This window comes from Brachyistius frenatus, unplaced genomic scaffold, assembly GCF_029030835.1.
Source record: "Brachyistius frenatus isolate BFR_SWC_R1_liver_20210118 unplaced genomic scaffold, ASM2903083v1 Contig_261, whole genome shotgun sequence".
NCBI lineage: Eukaryota > Metazoa > Chordata > Actinopteri > Embiotocidae > Brachyistius > Brachyistius frenatus.
In genome coordinates, this window is record NW_027210860.1 from 466,345 (window position 1) to 485,971 (window position 19,627).

Genomic DNA, 19,627 nt, shown 5'->3' on the forward strand with positions numbered 1-19,627 from the left:
AAAAAAAAACAACCCCTGTGGTGTTTAATGTCTATTAAAACCATAATGTACAATATAAAATATAAGTTTCATCAAACATTTAAAACTTTGTTGTTCGCCCAATACCAAAATCTGACTCCGAATAAATAAAAAGCTGGTCAAAAACATGAGTGTCTTTTTTCTTACAAAATCTTTTTTTTTTTTTTTTTACCAAATACAAAACCGCTGGCAGAGCAGTAAACACGCCGTACATTGAGAATGCATAAAGGGAAGGATAAACTATATAATCAGACTGTTTCATATCATTACATGTTTTAAATCAGCATACAAATTTTAGATGTGGGTCCAGAGAACTGAATTAGTTTACGACTATCACGGGACAAACTCCTGATATTGAAAGAGAGTGTGAGTGAATGAAACATTTCTCCATTCAATCAAGACTGACACATTAAACAATCATTTATGTAAACATCTAAACTCACTTTACATGCTGACTACAAGTGGCACATACCATAAAAATCATTAAGTAAAAAACAGGCAGCTCTGACATCGCACATGAAACTAATAAAAGAGATAAAAAAAACATAGGAAAATACAAACGTCAGTTTGTCCATAGTTTTAAGCGATCCTTCTAACCACTACGACATGATTAGAAACAGAATAGACACCATGTGTTGTCTTCACCTCCTGGTTCTGCAGGGATGAAAATTCAAACCTTCTCATGACTCGTGGCTCTGGGAGGATTTCTTTTTCTGTGGAGGATTACGGAAAAAATAACATCAAAATTGATCAGACTTGTTTTCGCATTTGATATTTTATCCAACAACAATGTTGATCTGGTGAATACTGCAGTGTTGCGTACCTTTTTGTGTGTGTCACTGGAGGCTGCGTGGATGGCTTGTGTTGTTGTGGCATCTTGGACCGAGCCTGCAGGTGTTTCTGGGACCTCAGCTGATTTCAATTTTCTTTTCTCTGAGGAAAAGACAAATTTAACAAACTTACAAAAAAAACATTCAAACTTCCTTTTCGCCATGATTTCAGTAATATATTTACTCACTTTTTTTCTTCTCTGTTGGAGGACTTGTTGTCTCCAGGTTGGTTGGAGGCTCTGTGTCATCAGAAAAATCCTTCTTTTTCTTCCTCATTTCAGTTATCTGCTTGGACGTTTCCTCTTTCTTGCTGCTCGCTGATGTCTTTGTTGTCGTTTGATTTTCTTCAGCTGCCTGCTCTGAATTTTCCTCATCAGGATGCTTCCTTTTCTTCTTCTTCGCTTTATTTTCTTGAACCACTTGCTCTGGATTTTCCTCACTGCAAACACTCTCCTTTTTCTTCTTCTTTATTTTCTTTTCTTTGGCTATCTGCTCGGAATTTTCTTCCTTTTCTTCGACTTTGTTGTCTGCATTTTCTTTTACTTCTTCAGCAACCTGCACTGAATTCCCCTCAATATCAACTGTCTTTTTCTTCTTCTTTACTTTCTTTTCTTTAACTTGTTGCTTTGAGTTTTCCTCACTGTCAGCTGTTTTTTCATCCTTTTCTATCAGCTCTGTATTTTCGAGTACTTCGTCAGCTCTTTGTTCTGAATTCTCCTCAACATCGACTGTCTTTTTCTTCTTCTTTACTTTCTTTTCTTCTGCTGTGTTTGATGAATTTTCCTCACAATTGGGTTTCTGCTTTTTTTTCTTCTTGGCCTTCTTTTCTTGCACTACTGGCTCTAAACTGTTGTCATTATCAGCGCTCCCACTTTTATTCTTCTCCTTCATGTCTTCTTGACTCTCTTTGCTTTCACTATCTCCCTTTGTTCCTTTTGTCTTCTCCACAGGTATATAAACACACTCCTGCCCTGTGACGTTACTTTTCTTCTTCTTCTCTTTACTGGGATTATGTTTTACATCTTCAGCCATCTCATTTGAATTCCCTTCCACCTCGCCTTCACTCGCCTGCTTTTCCTTCTTCTTTTTCTTCTTCTTTGGCTCGGGTGTCGTTGTATCAGTTGTTTCTTCACTGGGAGTTACAGTTTCCCTTTTCTCTTTTGATTGAGTCTGTTTTGAAGGGGACAGAGTGATTGCGGGTGGGTTTACCTCTACAGCGTTGAGGATTTGTTCTTGGCTCACGGTGCCAGAAGAGGTCACAGTTGCATTATTTTTTGTTCTGCTCTTCTTAGGTGTGCTTTTCCTTGTTGGTGTGTTCGTCACAGCTTTCTCGTCTGTCTTTGCATTCTTTTGAACGGTCCCATTACTTTTTCGAACGGGAGTGTTAGTCTTTGCTGGAGGCTTAGCCCGGGGTTTTCTGACTCTCTTTTTGGGTTGGGGTGCTGTGGAGTCCATAGCATTGATGGTGTCCATCTTGGCTATGTCAACGTCTGTGGACAGAGAAAACACGGTGAGGACATTGAACAAATTGTGGCTTAGTGGCACAAATGTTCAAAAGAAAACATCAATGGCAGACTGTACACAGCTCTGTTTATATGAAATCACTGTTTCCGTGGTGAGGTTGTTCGTGGGTGGTGCTGTCCTGTCTGGTGCTGTCCTGTCTGGTGCCTGTCTTTCTCCCTCAAAGTGAAATAAAACGTCTCTCCCTGTCGTTTCATCACGAATCATTTCCACACCTCTTAACTTTCTCCACAACTGCAAGCTGTCACTTTCCAACATGGAAACCTCCCAAAAACACAACACTCACTCAACACTTTTCCTCTTACCTACAGTCCTGCTGTAAATCTGACTGTCTGAGCTGTTTGAGTCTTTAAAAATAACAGCAGTAAAGTGTATGATTTAATGCGATCTATTGCCAGACATGGAATATAATAGTCTTAATAATTGTTTGATTTGTGTACAAACACGTCAAACTGAGAATCATTGTGTTTTTGTTACATGAAAATGAGCCCCTCATATCTATACAGGGAGCATATCAAACCAAACACTAGTTGTAGAGAGAGAGAGAACAGTATAAGGCCATAATGTGGTTTCCAGCACATTACTTGACTCCACACACACACACACAGACACACACACTTACCTGTCATCTGCAGGACCATTTTCTTCCATTTCTCTATATCTAGACTGCTGTCAGAGTCTGAATCGTCTCCACCAGCAGACACAATCTTGTCTTTTGTTTGGGTCCTTGATTTCTTTGCACTGACATTTTCTTCAGATTTCCCTTCCCTTTTTTTCCTTTTTGCTGCAATGGACTGAAAAAAAAACCCCAGAAGAGTATGCCTGGTAAAGTTTGAGAACTGCCACATTAAGGTTTGAAAACTAAATAAAAACTCACCTTCTTTTGTGCATCTGGCTTTTTTGCAAGTTTCTCCTTCTTCTTCTCTGGTGTGGTCGAGTTTGCTAGACATAAAAAGTGCAAACAATTGGTTAGAACGTACTCTAGTACTCCACCACTGCTCTTTCTACAGCCTCAAAGATTGCTGCTGTCGACATAAATCAGACGTACCAGCAGGAGAAGCTGTCACTTCCTGCTCAGGTGTGATGCTGCTTTTCTTCTTGGTAGTTTTAACCTGAGGCGAGGTGGCACCAGCTTTAGTCTTCACAGCCTTTGGTTTATTAAGCTTCACATGAAATGAAGAAAATGAAGATTATTTGTGTGGTAAAGGAAATAAGGACAAAATAAAACATCAAAATAGAGATTAAGGGGTCAATTAGATCCTGATACAGACCTTAACCGAGGCTTGACCTTTGCTGCCTGTGCCCTTGGTGCTTTTTTGACTTTTCTTGAGTTGGATGCCAAGTTGCTTCAGGAGTGCCAGTTTTGATGCTGAAGTCTATCAGTAGCAATGAAAATCAGACAAAAACAATCATCAATAATAAAGAAAAGCAGTGTATTCTTAGTAACTCCTTAAAGAGATATGAAGCAGGTCCTGGAGATAAGTGCACTGTCCTACCAGTGTTATTTCTTCATTCTCTGATATGTCAGTGGTTTCACTTGAATCTCCTGGTGCTGCAGTTGCAGGTGTGACTGGGCGCAATGTTTTCCTCTTGTTTGGAGATGCTGCTGCTGGTTTAGCTGGGGTCACAGGAGCAGACTTTTTACTAGGAGACAAAGGAGTCTGTAATACCAACAAAAAAAGTCTGTTAATAATTCAGGCCATTCACCACTTATTCTTGTTAGTGATATTTAGGTTCTGTTCTCTATTTCACCTGCGGCAGGAGACTCTGACTCAGTTCCTCGCTGTCTGAGTCGCTGACACCCTCGTCTTGATTCTGATTGGAGGTGGTTGGAGTTTGGATTTTTGTGGCTGGTGCAGCATTGGGTCCAAGTGGAAAATGGAAAAAAGAGATAAAGCACATTTAAAATGTCTTTCCAAATACCTAAAAACCCTGCAGAAGAAGTGTTTTATAAGCATAAACAGAGATTTATCAGCAGTAGTTCTGCATAAAAGACAAGTTCGAGCAGCATTAAATGACATGTACACCAAAAATCCTTAAGAAATGATATAAAAGATGGACCAGGGAGATAAAATGATACACAGAAGAAAAAAATTAAGTCAGCCTAAAATAAGCTGGAGGCAAGCTGGGACCGAGAAGTAATAGAAATCGTCTGCCAAGTTATCCTGGCACCAGATTATCACATTATATCCTAGAAGTGCCTCCAAGTTGTTCAGACCCAGCTTCAACTTTGGTTGAAGACATCGTACCTTTAGTCGGAGTCCTTCTTCCTCCTGACTTAGAGGGTTTGGCTGAGACAGGCTGCCTTTTCTTCTTAGAGTCACTGTCAGGAACAAAAACAATAGTTAATTAGTGTTTAAACAATTAGTGTTTAATTTCTGAAAAGAAATGAGAAATCACACTCACTTCAACCATGAACTGTAGATATCCAGTAATGATGGCGATATGTTTGTCTCTCCCTGCAGACAATTAACATCAAAATATTACGATATACTGTACATGGATTACGAAGTTTATTAAGTACGGCAGACCTCACAACAATGTGACATTATCTTAATCTTGGTATCGATTCATAGAGTGGTTTTCATAGCACAAATTTGGACTTTTTCTGTCAGGAAAAGAAAAGGTGAAACAATGGTGTAAAAACATGCAACAAATAATAATAATGATGTTAGTTACATATTTCGGTCAAAGTCAAAATGTATAAAAACTTCTATTTAGCTTCAGTTTAACATCACTTTTTAAAACAATTTTTTTTTACCATGGTTATATCCGGCACCCTGCTCTGAGACCTACAGGGGAACCTGCCCCTCAGTTTGGGAACCATTAATGTAAACTGCAACTGACCATAAACTAAAGCTACTGCCAACTCAGTTTATACAGTCGCACACTCACATTGAACTACATTTTAATTTGAAGTACCTTTATTTGTTTCATTTCATTTTTTGTACAGTTTGAACGGCACACGAAATAGCCAATGTGTGAAGCAAATGTATCCTGCATACTGTAAATGTTGTGTCGTTGACCATTTGTTACAAAAGGGAGTCACTGAAGCAGCAGCCACTTTTCCAACCACAAATGAACGCACATTGAAAAAAAAAACAAAAAAAAACCTTGATTCAAGTTTACTTTGAAACAGTTCATCAGTGGGTAAACAGAGTCTGTTACTGCACAGAACAACAAAGCTACAGGAACTTCGCAGGTTCCTGATCAGCTGGTTAGTAGCATGTTTCAAAACAAACATTGTTGCGCGGCATTTGAAACACTGTCCTAAACTCAAGCAGTCACAGTTGCACACTGATGGTCTCTGTCAGTCACTGTATACAGCTGTGTGTGTTTGTGTGTGCTGTGACCTGTGAGCTGTGCCTCTGTAGCTCATCTGCAGCTGAGTGGAAACCATGCTCCTTCAAATGGCGGTAGATCAGCTGGATCAGCTCGCGCTGCGATACGTTCACAGACATGTTCGACAGACCGAGAAGGCGACTTTTCAACACGCCGGACTTCCGAAAGGAGTATTATTTTTTTTGTATTAAAACTACAGTCTCATTATGAAAAGAATAACTGCAACTGAGCCCCACATGTTTAACGTGTTAAACTATGAACTCAGGATGCAGTTCTGTTTACCGTCGCAATGCACCATGGGAGTTGTAGTTCTATAAGTCTATCCAACCCCATGCAAAGTACTGATAGCTATCATTCAAATAAAGCCTTCTATTACTGATATAAACCATCTCAGTGCTTTATATTTGATCATCCCACCTGAATGATCAGCTAACTTGATCCATGTAGTCTCTGTTTTGTTTTCTATTGTGTTTCTGATTTATAGCCACAGGTTTATTTCCTTTCAGTTTACTTTATTTGGCTGATTAAGCCTGGCAATTAACACTTTTTTTTTTCAAATAATATTTAGTTTAATCAAGCTAATATTGCTTTGTGTTGTTTATTTTGTGGTTTATGTTAAGTTGCAGACCTGCAGTTCACCCTTTAACAGCCGAGGGTGTGCTGGACGGTCTGCTTAGTTTTTTTTTTTCTCATTTGCTTATTTTTCTTTCTGTTAAGTGGAGCCTTGTTAATTCTGTTCACTGTCTTTGTAGGAGCTGCAGGGCCCAAGGTCTGGGGTTGGTGCCTCCCGGTAGTGGTGTCTCCTTTTGTGTGCTGTGTGGTTTGGTGTACCCCTGGTTCTGAATCCTCCTGTGTGTGTGTGTGTGTGTGTGTGTGTGTGTGTGTGTGTGTGTGTGTGTGTGTGTGTGTGTGTGTGTGTGTGTGTGTGTGTGTGTGTGTGTGTGTGAGAGTGTGAGAGTGTGAGAGTGTGTGAGTGTGAGCACACGTGATCGGGTGCCTCCTCTTTTTGGGATCCTCACCTTTAACGGTCCACCTCTCCACTGGTAAGCCACAGCCCTGAACATCTCTTTAAATAAATTTTAAGGTTAAGGCTCTTTTATTACTAGTTAGTGCTTCAAATATTATTTTATCTAACCACTATGTTGAATATTAATTTTATTATAATAAAGAATATTTGTTTGGAATTCAACCACGTCTCCTGCTAATCAGTATAACAAACCTGAGTGCCCTCTGAGTTATTGATACTGTGTGGGCAAAACTTATTCTTTAGGTGAAATTCCTTAGGTGTCGTTGTTGTACTGTTATTAATAATACTGGTTAATTTCCTCAAAACTCTAACCATAGCCTCCTCCGGCCACAATCGGATCTAAAAGATGGGCTACATACACTGATGGTAGTGTAATCACGGCCTCTGAGGGAGCAATGACTAACAGTAATGACTATGAATGAGGTAAAGGAATAATCAGAAATATAAATTTGGTGGATGTATGTGTATGGAGAAATCGGGCATCATGGTTGTGACTCGCTCAGTCAAAGCGCTCTCAAGCCGTACAAAAATGAACGGTGGCACATTTTGTGGAGATCAAAGCAAGACCAGACATATTTTCAGCTGTGCTGACATGTCACAAATTTTGAAATTAAAGGACAATGCCAAACTAGACCAGAAGCTCATACTTAAGGAAATAACCCCAGTATGATCCTTTAAGTATTAAAATAAACCTCCTCTTCGTGTCCCTCCTTGCTAACATTTCGGCTCTTCCTCTTGTGGCTCCACATTTCTTGACTCAGCTCTCCTTTTAAATCTCCTCATGTTGGAAAAACATCCATCCACATAGCCAGACAACCCACAAACTATCCAATGGAATGGACAAATCAGAAATGTTTCAAAATCTGCCAGGAAGCTCAGTCTCCTGTGTGTGAGGTGGATATGGTTGAAAGTGTAACTTCTTCTTTTTTTTTTGTCTGGTTGGTTTGGGAGGAAACTGAAAGTGATTGGGCACAGCCGGCTGCCAGGGAGCAGGTTTTGGGAGAGACCTTGGGTCAAACTAGAAGAGAGCGTTGGGTAAGCACAGGGTCAGCAGGAGCAAAACATCTGAAAGAGTCCCATTCATCGAGGAAACCAGGAAAGGAAAGCAGTGTGTCGTCCAAACTCAATGTCAGTACTCAGTGGGTCTCACCAAGCTTGATTTCGCCATCTTCCCCGACCCCAGACACACACATACACGCACCATTAGTTTGGGCTAACGAGCTGGTTATGAGGCTGACTCCGCTCCTATTCTCAGTGTTGAAGGGAAAGACCACCAAGTGTTTCAGAAAGAAAAACAATTTGTAAAACAGGGGAAATGTAATGTTTCCGCAGCTCACTTTTACTCTAAATATCCCAATATTTTGAAATGCATACTAATATGTGTAAAATAGGTTTTAAAGAGTAGAGTTATTGGAGAAACAGAAATGAAGCAGCAACAGAGAGGACCCAAAAACTTTACATCCTCAAGCTCAAGAAAACAGCAGTAGAACATCTCCCTCGACTTTGATGACATGTAGCTGTAAAATGTGTGGGATATTTGTACAGGTTAGTCTTGTAAATGGCAGTCTGTTTCACAGGAAATAAATCTACTTTACATTCCACACGTTTAGCAGCTCACATCTGCGCTCACTCTTCAGGTAATTGCCTTCAACTACAGCCAGTGAGATCTGCATGTCACAATCTGTCAGCGCTGGTGCCGTAGTAAAACTGATTTAAGTAAAACACAAAAAAAAGTGTGACTGGTTGATTCATTAATTCAAAAGTAACAACAAATACACATAAACACAGTCCCCTTAGTGATACTTCATTGGGTCCCTCTCAAATCCAGGTGGCGTTACAGGAAGGTCGTAATGAAGTGTTGTGTCTGGCTCTCCTGCCCAGCTGCTGCTGCCCCTCCACAAGAGCAAACACATCTTCAGTCAGGGGCTGAGGCCAGTGCTCGAGCGCTGTCTCACCTGGCTGTGGTGTCCCGTCTGGTAAAGCCTGATGTGTAGATGTTAAACTGGCAGACATAAGAGAAACCAACTTAAAGATATGAAGCATTGAATGTGTACAAACACTTGTTTCTTGCTCTGCAGATCTACTGACAATGGAGGTTCTGGCTGTTAAAGGTAAACATGGTACATGGTAAACCCCACATATAAAGTTTGTCAGCTGGACTCAAATCGTCAACCACTTTTTTTTTTTTTTTGCTTCAGTGCCTCCTCTTTGCCTTAATGACAAAGGTCAGTAACTCTGTGACAGTCATTTTTTGGTATTTACACTAATGCAGACTGTAAGATTTAATAGAACTGAACCAAGATAAAAAGAAGAATTTCTTTGGCCCTAAATTTACACCTTATTGAATGAACTGTTGTTGAAAGGTTGATAAAAGATGAAAAAAGTTGTTGAGCAAACGCTGAAACAAGGCTACTATTGTACATAGTTGAGAGGCGACAAGCTGAACACACTACAGGTTTTGGCTCGGGGTTGGCGCACCGGAAAAAAAAAAAAACTTTCATCCTGTTTTACGCAGATTAGAAAATTGGGGTTAAAGGGGCAGTAATGTGCTGGTTTACTGGCAGGGCCGTGTTGATCAGAAAGGAGGTAGTGTTCCCAGTGAAGGGGAGCAGCCGTATTCAGTAACAGCACCTCTTTCTTTAGCCAAAGCCAACATCTGGTGCCGACCAACACAGAGCAGCGGCACCCCCCAGTCTCTGCTTCCCTTTCAACTCATTATTGCATTTCACTGCTCCTCAGATGCAGGCTGAGAGCCTGTTTGGAGAGGGAAGTTGAAATGAGAAAATGTTGTGAATGTGTATGTGCCAGTTAGGAGTTTATGACTCGGTTATAACAAATAACACAAATGAGGATCTGTTATTGATGTCTGTTCATGAAGCTTAAGACTGATCTGAAAATGAACCTCGGAAACAAGAGAAGAGGTGAAAGGTCATTGATATGGTTTGGAATAGCTAAGAGTACCATCCACTAACTTCATGAATGAGTCTCTGTAGCTTGAGGAAGGAACTCCCGCTGTAAGAAACCACACATTTAATTTGTTTTATATGTATAGACGTTTAATTAAGAGGTGGAAAAAAGGAAGTGTTGTTGGTTAAATTTATGATGTTCCATGGCTCTTTGTTCACATCCTCATTGAAAATAAATTCAAAAATTAGGAGGGTAATTAACATTTTAACAAACAAACTACAGATGTTCACAGCACAAGTCTGTGATTTAAAAGTTTATTTAGGGATTCGTTAACTCCAAAAGAGTCCTGATGGTATGTAGCCATTGCGGAGGCAGATTTAAGTGGAAAAAACTTTTCTTTTACATTTACATTTATGACAGTGTTTGATGCGGGGGGTGGAATCATTAACACGAAAAGATGAAAAGAGTGGAATAAGAGTATGAGAATGTGATCAGCACACTTTATTTCCACTGAGTCACAGCTACAACAACCTGGTATTCATTAAAGCAGAGCATCAACATGACATGACCGCTGACTGTGATTGAATCATGCTATTACCGGCGTTAGACATCTGCAGTTTACCAGAATATTAAGAAATTCACATATTTTGTATTCGCAGCCTCTGTACCCAAGATAAATTAAGACAAACAAATAACTGCAAAAATAACCTGCAGAAACCAAGCGTGATGTTTACTCAGCATTTTTGGGTCGCTGAAATTCTACTCTTAGTGCATTGTTAGGTAACTCTTTCCATAAATACGATCATCAAACCATTGCTTAGTGGATGGTTGAATTCTTGGCGGAATTATTTTGGCAATATGAGTAAATTTGCAATGAGAGCTATAATGTGGTATGAACCTACCAACATCTCTTTAGACTTTAAAGCAGTACGTGGGTACATGCTTATGCTAATATTTGTGTGTGTATGAGTCCTGAGTGTCTGTATGTGTGTGCTATTTGCATTATGGTGCTGAATGTGAATAGAGTTGTTGTTGACCTGGCAGTTACACCTCTGACCAACAGAAAACAGATGAGTCACATCTCATAAGTATGGTTGCCCAAAGACCTGAAGAATCTTTCTTTTTCCTTAAAGCCACCCAGGGATATTAATGACTCTCCATCCTGCTCTTTCTTGTTGCCTGAGTTAACATTAACACTTTATTGTGACTTTAAATGACTGGTATATCATTATCTCTGGATTTTTTTTCAGATGTCTTAGCCGCTCCCTCTAGGAAAAGTACATAAATAAACACGATGGTGTAAAACTTCAGGTGAACCTCAATCATTTTTTCCCTCCACCTTCCCGACTTGACCTGCCTTAAACCCAGAAGCTCTGCTCCAAGGATGCCTTTACTGTGGCTGTGCATGTTTGCCCAGCCGCACATTCATGCCCTTAAAGGGAGGCTCATTCTCCCTTTGGCTGCCCTGAGACCTCCATGCCCACAAGACCCAATATCAACATTTGCAAGGTGTGTTGTTTCCAGCATGTTGACCAACTCCTGACTTCAACACATCAACTAAGGCGATGTTTTCACCTCAGTGACCTTGAGGGTTTTAAAAGATCTAGGTTTTAAATTGAAATATATGTTCTGATTTACAGCCTCAATTATCACAGTCATGTCATGCAGTGTCACATCGAAAGTAAGAAGGAGGGAGGAAGTGATTTCCAAACCAGGTCGACCATCCAAGAGGCAGTTCTGATGTATATAGTCCATTAACCTACAAGGACTCAGGTCTGATCAAGTAAATCCACCATTATGCCACACACTGATTTATGAACTGCTGTTTTGAAGCCTCAAATCTGGCGTTTTGGCTGTCCCCATTTTGTTATTTTTGGAGCTTAAGTGGCCATATTTGGACAAGTTGGAGAGGATCAAGGGGTGGATCTGACTGAGAACATGAGGACACTACACCTGCCGAGCAAAACCAGAAACCTGACTGCACCCCAAGCCTGTCAATCAAACCAGGCATGCCCCAAAATATACCTCTTTATGAGGCATAATATCTAATTATTAAGTAATTATATTTAGAAGTACCACAACAGTGATCAGAAGTAGTTAATTTAGCTAATGACACCATAATCACTTGTAGAATAAAATTGATTGATTCATAATTTAATGAGAGAATTTGAAGCCTTTTGAATGGGTGTCTACAGGATCCTGAGTTGTTGTTTTTTAGTCAGCCACGAGTGGGCGTCGGTGGTATTGCACTTTAAGACACTTCAGTATTGGCACCACTATTCAGAGCTGGAGACTACGTCTATTTTTCTATACAATCTATGAATCAGATTTCAGTATTAATCGCGCCAAAGCTTATTGATCTATACTACCTCCTTCGCAATTGGTAAATATATGTATGCTTATTAATTGATTTCTACCTTCCACAATTCTACCTTGTGCAGTTCCCCCAGCCCTCGACTGATTCCCAGTCAAAGTGAATCTGCAGTACGACAGACCAGATGCTGTGGAGTAATACCTCCACTGTAGCTGAGGCTGTGCAGTCCTGCTGCTTTCTGTTGACCCGCAGGATGATTTGTAAAGTGCTTCTTTGACGCCTGGTTGGAGATGTTATCTGGAGTCTGGGAAGTCTGCTCTGTCTCTCTCCTCAGGTCTGCAGTAAGCCCTCATAAAACAGCAGGAATAATAAGAGAGTGTTTGTGAGTGCTGTGGAGTGGAGAGGTGAACAGTGTCTGTGGTTGTGTCTGTAGGGCCCCACGGCCACCCGGAGACTCAAATTTCCCCCACACACCGTGTTTTTTTGAGTGCGGGTCTTTTTCTGTAGACCTTCTGTAAGCCATGGCTTCAACTAAGTTACAGGGGAAGATGTGTTTTTCTTGCTTTCTTGTAATTTGTAAAGTTGGCAGGGTGGTTTATTGAAATCAAATGACCATGAAGAGGAGGGTGTATGATGAGATTCTTTTAGCTGCTTGAATTGAGCAAAATGTGAAAACGAGAATCATCAAATCAAGGATGTTACAGAGTAATGTCAACATTTTGCAAAAGTATCACTACTGTGAGGTGTAAACTCACCATTAACACCTGGATGTAGTAGAAATACATCTGTGTGTGTATTCTGGTGGTGGTGGAGGAGGGTGATGTTATTTCAGCAAGGCGGCAAGGCAAATAGGCGGAGTTTTTGAGAGCAGTGGGTAAAGTGAAATGCTTTCAAAGGAGGCTGGAACAGTTTGGAGTCAGTGAGGATGCTGAACGTGTTGCTTTTCTTTGAGTAAGTTTCGTATTGCTTCACTGCTATTCAAGCGTTTAAAGTGTCAGCTGCAACATCTGATGAGAGGAGATTTTTTTTCACCGTGTGGTGCACTGCTCAATGATTTGGTGACAATATACTAAATCCCAGCCAGTCTGAGAGATACACAGGAACAGAAACCATGGCAACGACAGCTCTGACTGGTTTCTCTATGATGAGCCTGCTCAGCCTCGGGTACCTGACCTGGGATCTGATGAGCCCTAACCAGGTGGAGAATGAGGCAGACCAAACTTTTATTGAAGGATCTCCTGTCCCACGACCCCCTCACATTATTTTCATCATGACAGACGACCAGGGGTTCAATGACATCGGCTATCACAGCTCAGACATCAGGACACCGGTGCTCGATAAACTGGCAGCAGATGGAGTGAAACTGGAGAATTATTACATCCAGCCCATCTGCACCCCGTCCAGAAGTCAACTTATCACCGGCAGGTAAAGTGCTTGTCCTCACACTTTGATTATTTTTTGTTCTCTATGTTGACCAGATTGCTTTTAATAATTTTGACTGAATGCTTTCTGTTTCTAGAATCATAGTCACGTAAATAAAAAATGTCTACTTAGTTTTGGCAAAATTTGCTGCACAAATGTCTGAATAATAAATTGGATGTATTTTTCAAGACAATAACACTATTTTTGTAAACTATGACATTAAAATGAATGGGGCAAATATGCAGAACCCAAACAACACTTATTGGCTATAGACAGATTTGGGATATGAATCCTTATTTAAAAAAAAAAAAAGAGTAAATGACAGTAAATTATAGCAACTTTTCAGTTGTATAGTCTTGTCATGTTCTTGGAAAAAAAAGAGCTTAATTTGGAGGAGCCTGAATTTTTCAATTTTTTTTATTTTGTTGTATGAAAATCTAAATTGTTTTAAGCCTATAGCATCAATCTGAATATTATTTCTGAGCATGACATTTTTTACTTGTTATTGCCAATAACCCTGTTGTCACAAGGAGTATACCTACTTTTATAGCCTATACCCTATTGTTTGTGTTCTGAATGTTATATCATTATGAAAAGAGACAAAGTGTCTACAAAAGGTTTAGTCAGAGCATGTTGGCGTCTCAGAGAAGTTGCCGTCGGTATAGGCACCAAAAACCACGTGGTTAGGTTGAGGAAAAGATCATGGTATGAGTTAAAATAAGATAAGTATAAAACATTTATAATGAGATAAATACATTACATTACTTAAAAGAAATACATATTGACTCTGGCTTCCTCACTGACTCTAACAGTGCTCTCCCGGCTGAATGTATTGTGTTTGTTCTATCCAGCCACCTCCAACCTCCTCCCTGTGCAGAAACTTTATCACTCTTTCTACTCCGTCACATGACCTCCCTCTGCAACGCTAAAGGGCACCATGTGTGTACCCCTCTGTCGCTAATGGCTTTCATAAAATGTCAGTATCAGTGATGTCCAGGTTATGAGAATGAAATGTTTGTTCACAGCTCGTTATGTGATATGTCTTCATGTCTAACATCACACATTGGTTGATGAAGGAAAAGTCTCCCTCTCTCCTCTCTTGTGTTTGTCCTTTCACTTACTTGTTCAGTCTGTTGATTGATTAACATTGATAACACAATTGTCCTTCTGACTGCTTTCTTAATCTTCAACTCTACAGGTACCAAATTCATACGGGTCTGCAGCACTCCATCATCCGGCCGCGCCAACCCAACTGCCTGCCCTTTGACCAGGTCACACTTCCCCGGAGGCTACAGGAGCTCGGCTACTCCACCCACATGGTAGGCAAGTGGCATCTTGGCTTCTACAAGAAGGAGTGTTTGCCCACTCGCCGCGGCTTCGACACCTACTTTGGCTCCTTAACGGGCAGCGTGAACTACTACACTTATGACTCCTGTGACGGCCCAGGGCTGTGTGGCTTTGACCTCCACGAGGGGGAGTCCGTTGCCTGGGGTCAGAGTGGTAAATACTCCACCCATCTGTATACGCAGCGAGTCCGCAGGATCCTAGCGACCCATGATCCTCAGTCCCAGCCACTGTTCATCTTCCTCTCATTCCAAGCTGTTCACACGCCCTTACAGTCTCCGCGGGAGTATATCTACCCATACCGCGGCCTGGCAAATTTGGCACGCAGGAAGTATGCTGCAATGGTTTCAGCTGTAGATGAGGCGGTTCGTAATATAACATATGCTCTCCGCAAATATGGATACTACCAAAACAGTGTCATTATCTTCTCCACTGACAATGGCGGCCAGCCTTTGTCTGGCGGCAGTAATTGGCCGCTCAGAGGACGTAAAGGCACCTACTGGGAAGGTGGCGTCCGGGGTCTGGGCTTTGTCCACAGCCCTCTCCTGCGGAAGAAGAGGAGGGTGAGCAAAGCACTGGTACACATCACAGACTGGTACCCCACACTTGTGGGATTAGCAGGTGGCAATGAGTCCCTGACTGAGGGGCTCGATGGCTATAATGTTTGGGAAGCCATCAGTGAAGGGAAGGAGTCGCCCAGATTGGAGGTCCTCCACAACATTGACCCTCTATATAACCATGCACGCAGCGGTTCCCTGCAGAAAGGATATGGGATTTGGAATACGGCCATTCAGGCCTCCATACGAGCCGGAGACTGGAAACTCCTGACAGGGGACCCTGGTTATGGAGACTGGATCCCGCCACAGATGCTGCCAGGTTTCCCAGGTGGCTGGTGGAACCTGGAGCGCCACACTGAGCCCCGCAAATCAGTGTGGCTTTTCAACATCTCCGGGGACCCCTATGAACGTTTCGACCTTTCTGAGCAGAGACCTGATGTTGTGAAAGAGTTGTTAGCCAGACTGGTGTACTACAACCGCACTGCGGTGCCAGTAAGATACCCCTCAGAGGACCCACGGGCTGACCCCCACTTGAATGGAGGTGCCTGGGTCCCCTGGGTGGGAGACGAGGAGGAGGACAGCTGGGACAGTGTTTATCAGAAAAAGAACATGGATTGGAAGAAGAAGCTTAAGCTGTCCAGAAGCAGGTCATTTTTCAGGAGACTCAACACAAGGATCATGTCCAACAGAATATAGAAAGATATTTGTTGACATTTGAAGATGTGTTTTCACTAAAGGAACCAACTTTCAGCCTTACAGTTGCAGTTTCTTAACTTGCAGTTACTGAGCTGTTGCTGCAGTTGTATGTTCCGAAGAACGGATTGATTTAGTCGGTTGATTGATTATTAAACTTCTTTGTGTATATTGGACTATAAATGTGAGCCTCCCTAAACTGAATATTATAAACTCAAAATGTGAGCTGATTCCATTTTACAAGATGATACATGTATTCAAGCAAATATATTTTATCATCATACTGTCTCCCTTTGAAGATATTTGCTTTTGTTTTACAAAATTGAAATCTGTGCACTTGACAAAGACAAATCTTATGAAACATTTATAATTTTGATTAATACAAATAATGACTACCTCTGTGTCAATGTGACAATAGTCACAAGCGTCGTTTCTTTCATTCAGACTCATTTTTAACTTCTCCTATTCATTGATTTGCACATTTTCAAACAGAGGATTAATAGAACTGTGTTCCTGTCCAAATCTGACTCACTTTCTGCCAGTTTTCCTTTTGTGTTTTTCATAATGCAGTTGGCTGATCTCTCTAATACTAGATGAGGCTTGTTAGCAAAATCTCATTGCCATGCAAAAGCTTTAGAATTAAATTAAGCTTGAGGGTCTTTGCTGGAAGCAAAGCACATTTAGACATTTGTCCCAGCTATTTAAAAAGGGTTTATTACCAGATTATTGCTGTCAAGGGGATTAGTAAGAGGAAATGTTGTTCTGCTTCAAGAGCATTTTTAGATTCCTCAAAAATGTATATGATGTTTCTTAAAATATCAACTGATAATAGTGTACCACACTACCTGGCCATGAGATGCATAGTAGGGCATCTAATAATAAGTATGTCTTATACCAGCTCAGCCTACATTCGCAGTTATAATTCTCACTTCCATTTTTTTGTGCAGGGATAGCGGAAGTACACAAAACAAAAAAACCCGTGCATGGTGTTCGTCAACCTCTGGTTGAAACATGTTAAAACTGTTACCATAGTCACACAGCGTCGTCTTGATTCAGTTTCACAGATGGGATTTCCACAGTGGGGGTAAAAAGAAGATTTGCTCACATGCTCACAATTCTTAAGATACTTCACTACAACATGTTGCCAAAGACTTGTGCTGACAAAGAGAAGTGAGACAGCCCATTTCCTGCTTTTCAGCAAATATGGTAGCAGTACTGACACATATTTACTGTGTCCTGTGAGTGTCTGTCACAATCTTTGGGCTGAGGTTCATGGCAGAGATTTATAGTTTTAACCACATTTAACTAATCATTTCTCTGATTTAAATTTTTTTTTTTAGGTAAAACTATCTTCTGGATGACAGCAGTATGGAACAATTTCTTATTTTTTTAATGTTAGTAGGAGGAAGTCGTGGTAAGATTTTCATCATTTGCAAACTAAATTTAACATTTTGTATTTAGTATTACTATTCAAATAGTGTGAATAATTTAAGATTACTTACATGTTCTCCTGAATGCATCTTCCTCAGCGTTCCTTCCCATTGCTGATACTAAATGTAATGCCACAGAGTCCACTTGCCTGTGCTCTGTTATCCTCGGTGGAACTGTATACATCCAAATGTTGACCAATGCCAGCAGCCATGTGGTGAGGTGTAAGAAGGAGCTTCCCAGTGGACTCATTAACGTGTTCACTCTGCAGAATGAAAAGGTGACGATACAAGACGCATTTAAGAACAGAACAGAGTTTTTCATCAACAACGGGACGCTCAAGATCACAAACGTGGAGAGGAATGATTCAGGTCAATACAGCGGGGAGGCATTTGATCCAAATGGGGTCCTTGTGAAAAACATACATTTTAAACTAGATGTTAAAGGTATGTATTAAATCATGTTCTTCATATTTTGATATGTTATTAAGAAGTTAATCAGAAATGTAATTGTCATGTGGAAGTGAAAGTACCAAACAAAATGTACCAGTTGTACAACATAGGATAGAAGAATAATGGAGACAATAGATGAAAAGACTTTATAATGTTGTTCAACTTTTTCATTGTTCAATGAGAAGGAATAGTCTGCTGTAGCTTTTATAGTCATACAAGTACCTGCTTCCAAAATCTTCCAAATATCAACGCCCAGTCTATTGACATTATCCCTTCTATACATATAGGATACTAATAATTACGATCAAATCTACATATAACTAATTCATGCCTTTGCTTGTAACAAAAATATACCCTTAAAAGGTAGACTTTTTTTGTCAGTGATCATTTACACATTTACTAAATGTGTGCAACCTTTACTCTGCACTGATGAAAGATGTGAAGAGAGGGTGTTAGGTGTGGTTCAGTAACAGGAACTGGCTGCGGTTCAACAGAAACCTTTAGGAGATGCTTTTTCAGGCTTCCTTTTTGACTAACCACCTTTGGTCTGAACCTGCCCTAGCTTTCATACATTTGTAGTGTTTCGGCTGTTTGGCTAAATGTTGTGTTTTGTTTTCTATGTCCACCCTGCAGTGTATGCACCATAGCAACAGTTGTAGATTTCCAGTTTGATTTCTCTGATGTTTTGATCCAGCTTGGTGTAGGTTCATGTTTTTGCTTCATCTATGATAGACCAGATGGAGCTCCTTGATATTTGTAGCCACTTTGCAACAACTGGAATCTTTATTGTATAGTGGTAGCAGGAAAAAACTGCGGGATGTGTTATATATTTTGCAATTGTAATATGTTGCCTCACATAACAATTATGTGTCATAATTAAAGTGGATCTAAAGTGTTGCTGACACAGTTACAGGGATTTCTGATTAAAGTCATGTCATTGTCTGCATGAGTTTAAGTATGCAGACAATAACAAGTAAGTGCTTATAATTATCATTGTGGTCTGTTTCCTCAGAAAACATTTTGACCATCCTGATCCCAGTCTGTGCCGGAGTGGGTGCTCTCCTGATACTGGTGTCATGTTGCTGTGTGTGCAGGAAAGTCAAGCGTAGTAAGAAGTCAGGTAACACTTCACATGCCTACTCCTGATCAAGAAAAGGTCAATCATTAATGATGATCTAGACTCAGTAAATACTGTAATATGTTGGTGAAAATGTTTTTTTTGTACTGTCTTGTGTTTTGTGCAGGGTCAAGTATATAAGAATATAAATCTTCAGTTTGAGTTTGGACTTGAATGAACTATGAACTGAGGGCCGTTATCACCGATGGATACTGAACCGCGGACTCAAAAACCCAACAGCAAATAGAACATTTAGTATGTGTGGGGAGCTGAGAAAGCTTGTGGACTTTTTTTTAATTTTTTTTTTTTAAATGTTGTATAGTCTTAAAATAGATTTTGATTTAAAAAACAGAGTTGTGACAGTGGTGAAATTTACACGATCTGATCTTAAAACAGTAGCAGCTGTGTAACCATATTTTTGAAGTCACTTATCACAAAAATGTGGTGTAAATCAATGTAAATCTTTGATCTGCTTGTAGTTAAACAATAATAAAAGAGTGAATTTGTAATTAGATATAATATTTTTTGATTTTCAAACATTTCATTGCATCTGGATGTTTTACATGTTGAAAATATTTTTGCTATAAATTAAATACAGCAGTGTGATGGATGGGGCTGCATGAAATAAAGTTAAATTATTATTAAAACAGACAAA

At 40.3% G+C, this 19,627-nt stretch overlaps 2 protein-coding genes and 1 long non-coding RNA gene across 3 annotated transcripts; 2 read left to right on the forward strand and 1 right to left on the reverse strand.

Moving 5' to 3' along the window:
* Positions 1-5,971, reverse strand: LOC138634414 (nucleolar and coiled-body phosphoprotein 1-like). The gene is made up of 12 exons (XM_069721324.1): positions 5,723-5,971; positions 4,776-4,828; positions 4,619-4,692; positions 4,122-4,219; positions 3,866-4,030; positions 3,641-3,745; positions 3,418-3,532; positions 3,247-3,311; positions 2,992-3,163; positions 1,037-2,338; positions 842-951; positions 1-731 (listed from the first exon to the last, which is right to left on the reverse strand). Exons 1-12 carry the CDS (start codon positions 5,828-5,830, stop codon positions 699-701), a joined length of 2,400 nt encoding a protein of 799 aa, XP_069577425.1. The 5' UTR covers positions 5,831-5,971; the 3' UTR covers positions 1-698.
* A 7,099-nt stretch (positions 5,972-13,070) lies between these two features.
* On the forward strand, positions 13,071-16,098 carry arsia (arylsulfatase family, member Ia). Its single transcript, XM_069721327.1, has 2 exons — positions 13,071-13,384; positions 14,580-16,098. The coding sequence occupies exons 1-2, from the start codon at positions 13,071-13,073 to the stop codon at positions 15,976-15,978; spliced, it is 1,713 nt and encodes a 570-aa protein (XP_069577428.1). The 3' UTR covers positions 15,979-16,098.
* Positions 16,099-17,260: 1,162 nt separating this feature from the next.
* Positions 17,261-19,616, forward strand: LOC138634413 (uncharacterized). Its single transcript, XR_011311974.1, has 4 exons — positions 17,261-17,389; positions 17,505-17,849; positions 18,868-18,975; positions 19,100-19,616. It is a non-coding gene; the product is annotated as an uncharacterized lncRNA (long non-coding RNA).
* The last annotated feature ends 11 nt before the right edge of the window (positions 19,617-19,627 follow it).

Coding starts and splice junctions, on each gene's coding strand:
- LOC138634414 (XM_069721324.1), bottom strand. CDS start 5,830: ATGTCTGTGAACGTATCGCAGCGCGAGCTGATCCAGCTGATCTACCGC. Junction 4,693..4,775: donor ATCTACAGTTCATGGTTGAA/GTGAGTGTGATT, acceptor TGTTCCTGACAG/TGACTCTAAGAAGAAAAGGC. Junction 952..1,036: donor TCCAACAGAGAAGAAAAAAA/GTGAGTAAATAT, acceptor TCTTTTCCTCAG/AGAAAAGAAAATTGAAATCA.
- arsia (XM_069721327.1), top strand. CDS start 13,071: ATGGCAACGACAGCTCTGACTGGTTTCTCTATGATGAGCCTGCTCAGC. Junction 13,385..14,579: donor AGTCAACTTATCACCGGCAG/GTAAAGTGCTTG, acceptor TCAACTCTACAG/GTACCAAATTCATACGGGTC.